The 6,322-nt window shown below is 33.3% G+C and overlaps 1 protein-coding gene across 1 annotated transcript; it reads right to left on the bottom strand.

The window, feature by feature from the left end:
• Positions 1 to 4,645: 4,645 nt before the first annotated feature.
• LOC108910732 (zinc finger BED domain-containing protein 4-like) lies at positions 4,646 to 5,347 on the bottom strand. The gene has a single exon (XM_018715433.1). The coding sequence runs from the start codon at positions 5,345 to 5,347 to the stop codon at positions 4,646 to 4,648; it is 702 nt and encodes a 233-aa protein (XP_018570949.1).
• Positions 5,348 to 6,322: the final 975 nt, after the last annotated feature.

Raw genomic sequence — 6,322 nt, 5'->3', positions numbered from 1 at the left:
CCCCATTCCCATTTAAAAAAATTTGGGGGATGGCACCCCCACTTAGGGGGTTGAAGATTTTGCTATGCTTTTTGCGCCAAAAGTTGTCCCCCTCAGAAGCAAACTTTACCTGTTTTTGGATTTTGCCGAAAAGTTCATTACTACCCTGTAATGCCTTGCGGTACGTTTTCGATGGGCTACCCTGTATAGAAAATCATAAAAATAACCAAAGTGTATGCAAATCGATACTTTATACATTCAAGCCAACAATAACCTGAAATTATTGGTAAAAAATGGTGTTTTTACTTATTTTTACATAAAATTCTGCTCATTATTGTAGATAACCATTAAAAATAACCGATTAGAATATGATCATTGATAGACAATTTTACATTGATTTACTTATTTTTACATAAAAATTGACTGTTATTGTAGAATTTACCAAAAATTACATGAAAATAATTAATAGAAAAATATAAAAAACGTATACATATAAGTTTGTAACACGTTAATAACATAAAATATTGTAAATACAGAACAGAAAGTGTTTTTTTTTAATCACTCCTTTTTTACACGAAGTCATGTATATTATTGTGGAAAGCTGGCATATATAATCTTTTAGGGGTATAATGTTACGAAAGACCCACTCTAAAACACCCTTATTATGATGGTTTCTACCATTTATATGATTGTGAGTAGGTATTAGTTGCGGTTTGGATGCTAGCGCCGCGACGCCTTCAGTGGTATGAGGTGAGCAGGTAAAGCGAACTCTTGTAGAGCTGATATATGGTTAATAACAAGATACATGAGTAGCCAACAGAATATTTTTAGCAACTGAAATATTTAGGTATTTATGCTTAATAAATACAGACATNGGCGGAAATACACATGCCTGTTGCTTGCACAATAGCATGCAAGTAGCTTGCAGGAGATAGCTCCTGGTATGTGTATTTATTAAAAGGTATGCCTGTAAAAGGCGCGCAAGTAAATTGCACATCATTTGATTTTTTGGCATGCAATGTGTGGCGGGGGGTTTCGGGGGAGTTCAAGCGGCATGTCGGAACGTGTCTACTAGTTGCTGGCACTCCAGTAGCTATCACCACTATAAGCGATTTTGTTTTCTACTTTGGATGACTGTATGGGTATCTTTTTCTGAATTTTGTTTCTCATTTTCAATAACAGTTTTTTCAGGAAGCATTCTCAAATGATTTCTGTAGCCATTTATATCTTCTAGCCGCATTTCTGTAAGCAAACAACTGCTTGCTCCATATTCTTCCCTTCTGCTAATCCAGTCTTTTACCCAAATATCTTGTTTCTTTCTTCTGATCCTCTGTTGCTTAACATTTTTAACTACCAGTTGAGGTGCAAGTACCTATTATTTTCCGTCTTGAAAACTCTCTGATCACTGAAAAACTGCCATGTGCATTACCACTTGCTACCTACTGACATGCCAATAAGCCATATACTAACGAGGCATTTCATTTTACTTGCAAATGTATCAGCAGTGTGCCATCCGCCGGCATATGCCATTTCTTAGCATGCAAGTTACTTACGTATTTTACTGGTATGTGTATTTCCGCCTTTAGAGATATCTAGCCTTATCTTTTTTTTTTGTTTTTTAACCATTATGTTATAAGTATAATACAATCTTTTATAATCAGTTTTTCATTTCAAATGTTTGTAATCTAATATAAGAATTATATATACCACATTTTTTTTTAGTAATAAAATATGAAATATAATTATTACTAAAGAATTACTGCATTTGAGGATGAATAATACTGTTATTTCTAATATAATCATCATACTGCATATCATAGAATATCTGAACTATATATGAATGTTAAAAAAAAATAAATAATACACATGTAAATCAATGATTATAACATAATCTGACATAATATTTGTTGTGTGATATATTAAAAAAATATTTATTAATCCATTGTTGACAATAACTTTACCAAAAATCATTTTTCTACTAGAATAAATAAATTCAAATGCGATTGAGTGTGACCTTGACTGCACTCCTCTTTTGTACAAAACCACATATATTATTCAAATCCACATATATTATTTTAGAAATCATATAATATATAGAAAATCATAAAAATAACCAAAATGTATGCAAATCGATATATTCAAGCCAACAATAACCTGAAATTATTGGTAAAAAATGGTGTTTTTAGTTATTTTTTACATAAAATGCTGCTCATTATTGTAGATATCATTAAAAATAACCGATTAGAATATGATCATTGATAGACAATTTTACATTGATTTACTTATTTTTACATAAAAAACGTATACATATAAGTTTGTAACAGGTTAATAACATAAAATATTCTAAATACAGAACAGAAAGTGTTTTTTTTAAACACTCCTTTTTTGCACGAAATCATGTATACTATTGTAGAAAGCTGGCATATATAATCTTTTAGGGGTATAATGTTACGAAAACACTAAAACACCCTTATTATGATGGTTTCTACCATATATGGTTGTGAGTAGGTATTGGCTGCGGTTTGGATGCTAGCGCCGCGACACCTTCAGTGGTATGAGGTGAGCAGGTAAAGCGAACTCTTGTAGAGCTGATATATGGTTAATAACAAGATACATGAGTAGTCAACAGAATATTTTTAGCTATTGATATATTTAGGTATTTATGCTTAATAAATACAGACATTTTGTTGAACTGTATACAAATATTAACTATTATTTTAAAATATATACAGCGTGTCCCACTAGTGCGGGAAAGTTCAATATCTATGTTAAAATGAGGTATATGAATTTTTCATTTTACTGTATTGACACATGTCTCGGAATGTACAAATTAAAAATATATTCAACTATACAGGGTGTTCCACTTTTCTTGGCCAGACACCCACTTTGGTTTTTTAAATGGAAATACACATTTTTTATATTTTTTTCGGATTCTACATCAAAAATAAAGGGTACTTTGTGTAGAATAGTTCTATTCAATTATTCACAGTTTTTGAGATATCTCGCTTGAAAGGTTTTTCTAGTCGATATTGGCTGCTTACATTTTCTAATACTGACAGGTTATACTAATAGCTACTAAGCCCATTTTTTATCAGATGTTTAGTAAGGATGACTCTTCCGAATCATGCTCCAAAAACTGGACTGCGTTATACATGGTGACCAAAATATGTCAAAATTGCCAATTGAAAAATTGAAAAATCTCGAATTTTTTAAATGCAACACCCTGTATATTTTCATACCATAGATGCAGAACTAAATTCTCTACAACTTTGCTATACCCGCTCCTATACCAAAATTCATTAGTTTTTCATGAAATATCATTTCTATGAAAAAATGCGAAGTTTACAAATAGCTTATATGTAAAATAACGTAGTAGGCTCCTGTCAAATGATAATCTGGAATGGTTGGAATAATTGTGAGATTTTGTATAGGAACAGGGATCAAATGGTAGTAGAAATAAATATCTGCTGTTAAGATTGGCATACTGATTACAAAAGTAATTAATTCGTCATTAAAATGTACTGAAGTGCCTAAATATGAATAGTAATTTTGGAAATGATTGAGCTCTAGAATATTTTAACTGCTATAAAGTTCTTTTGCTACCTCTAGTATGTGCATTAGCTTATTTTTTGGTAAAATTGAATTATGCACAAAATTCCACGATGCAAAGACAATGCCATTTTCTAGTTCATCTAAAAATTCGTTAATGTAATATAGGTTTACAAATAGTTGAGTACTCACGTTTTGAATAGTTAGTGTAGTGACAACATAATTAATTTGATCATTAACTTCTGCGAACGTTTGCATTAAATAATTTTGAATAGCTTTTTGATTTTGTGCTAATGTTGTGATTGTCTTGTTATATTCATTTATTAGTTTGGATGTTAAGCTAACCTGAGTCTTTAATTGATATTTTATATGATTATTGTTTTTATTTAGCTTGTCAATTGCTTGATTGATTTTCTTCGATCATCGTTATCTAATGTTCCGAAAATCCATTTAAATGCGGTGCCAATTCCGTTTATTAGTCCTCGTTTTGTACGCTAATTCTTATGAGGTGTGAGATTTTCTAATTTTTGTTTTGTATCGTCTACTAATTGTGCTGCTTGTGAGATAATCGTTAGTAATCCAGTATTTACTTCAGTTTGATGGGCTCTTTTATTGAGTAATAATAATTGAGAAGAAGTGGTTTCTAGTAGAGATGAAACGGATATCCGGTAACTATCCGGTATCCGGCCTAAATTTACTATCCGGCCGGATACCGGATAGTAGCTTAATATCCGGCAGGATACCGGATATTCAAAAATTGCGACACAATTCCCTAAAATCAACTTTAATACATAAATAATAAAAGAAACAATTTGTGAGGCAAATAATAAGAAAATGGATTATAATTATGACGGCTTTTATTTAAAGCTGAAAGTTACAAAAAATTCACAAAGACCAAAAAAAGAACCATCCAGAAAAACTAAAATACTAAAATTACCTTAATTTTAATACTCAAAATTAACAAGTGGTAAATTATGGTGAATAAATACCAAATTTTCACAGTTTGCAGGCAACAGGCGATTTCGCTTGTTTTCGTATACCAAGCCAGCTTCGGAAAACAGCCTCTCGCTATAAATACTGCTGCAAGGAGCTGAAAGGTACACTTTGGCAAACTTTGTCAAATGTGTTTCGAGTTAACTGACCACCAAGTGTAAGGGTCGCGGTGGCGATCAATTCGACTTGTCTTCAAATAGTAGTCAATCTCGTTTGCAATTGTGTTTTTTCCCTGATCGCGACATTGACTATTGTTTTCATTTGATACTTCATCGAAACAATCCCAAAAGGTGTCGTGAGATTCGCAAGTAACATTTAGATCAGTTTCATTTCCTCTATTTCTTTTAGTAGGTATTGGAGACGCCGATGAACTACCACTGTTAGAAGACTCGTCGCAAGTCATTTTTAGGTACTCCAATAAGATCTTCTGTCGCGCTCTTTCAGCTTCAAGTGTTCCCAAATAGTTTGTCTTAAATCTGGGGTCTAAGAAAGTTGCAATAAGATAAGTCGGATCTTCACTCAAGGAGCTAAAGCGAGATTCCAATTCAGCTGTTAAGGAAGCTCTCAATCGAGGCAAGTCAGCTGTTCGTTGTGCAGTCCCATTCTTCTCTAAGTATTTTTTTAATGCAGCTACATGCGGTATAACTTCTGATATGCAGGAAAGGCCAGAACTTGTGATTTTAGTTATTTCTTCAAATGGCTTTAAAAGTTTTACACACTGTTCCATCAAGCACCACTGATGAGTTGTTAAATTAGTGAGTTTGTCGTCGTGCTCAGCCACATAAAGAGAGCTTGCCCGTTTTTGTTCCAACAAGCGTTCTGCCATATAGGAGGTAGAATTCCACCTCGTGTTGATATCCTGCACTAATTGATGCTCAGATAAACTTAACTCAGGGTTCGTAGCGGCCGGAAAAACCGGGAATACCGGGAAAAGTCAGGGAATTCGTTATTCTTCATAAAAAACAGGGAATGGTCAGGGAATTTTAAAAATATTCATGAAAGTCAGGGAATTTGATGTTTGCAACTGGAAATTTTGTGAAAGCTGGCCCTGGGTTCTTGAAAGAGAAAACTATTTGTGGTTTTGAAACCTTTATAAGAGGTTCTTAGGGTATAAAAAAGATTATGGAGTCCAGTCGAGAAAAAATTTAATGCATAAACACCAATTAGTATGTAAAAATGAACTACAAGTGACCTGGATTTTATTTTTATAAGTCAGGGAAAACTTGGAAAAGTCAGGGAATTCTTCATTACTTTTGAACTATGAACCCTGTAACTCCTTTTGAATCACCAACAGTTTTTCTTGTGCTAAACCCGAATGATTAAAGTGAGTTACAAGACGTCTACCATTGGCAATCATGTCCATTACTTCAGACTGTATCTTCAATGATTCAGTCACAACCCTTTGAAGTGAATGAATGAAACATCTGGCAGAATTATACTCCGCCATTCGAACGCCTTTCACCATGTTAGCACCACTGTCATGACATGTACTTTACTTTGCTCAATATCCCAGCGAGCTGCGATAGCATTGAGTTCATTGGCTATGTTTTCTCCTGTGTGAGATCCTAAAAAGGGTTTCATTGCGAGAACTCCGTGTTGAAGCTGGAATTCTGGAGACAACCAATGAGCTGTGAAACTCAGAAAGCTAGAGTTATTATGCAAATATGTCCACATATCAGAAGTGACAGAAACTGCCACTGCGTTTGAAATGATTGTTTTAATTTTTTCAAAAATTTTGTTGTAGATATCGGGAACAATTTTTTGGGTTATATTAGGTGCGGCTTGGCAATTCATAGCGGGG

Source organism: Anoplophora glabripennis, unplaced genomic scaffold, assembly GCF_000390285.2.
Source record: "Anoplophora glabripennis isolate ALB-LARVAE unplaced genomic scaffold, Agla_2.0 scaffold677, whole genome shotgun sequence".
NCBI lineage: Eukaryota > Metazoa > Arthropoda > Insecta > Coleoptera > Cerambycidae > Anoplophora > Anoplophora glabripennis.
The sequence above is the reverse complement of the archived record's forward strand: the minus strand, read 5'-3'. Positions and strand labels throughout refer to the sequence as shown.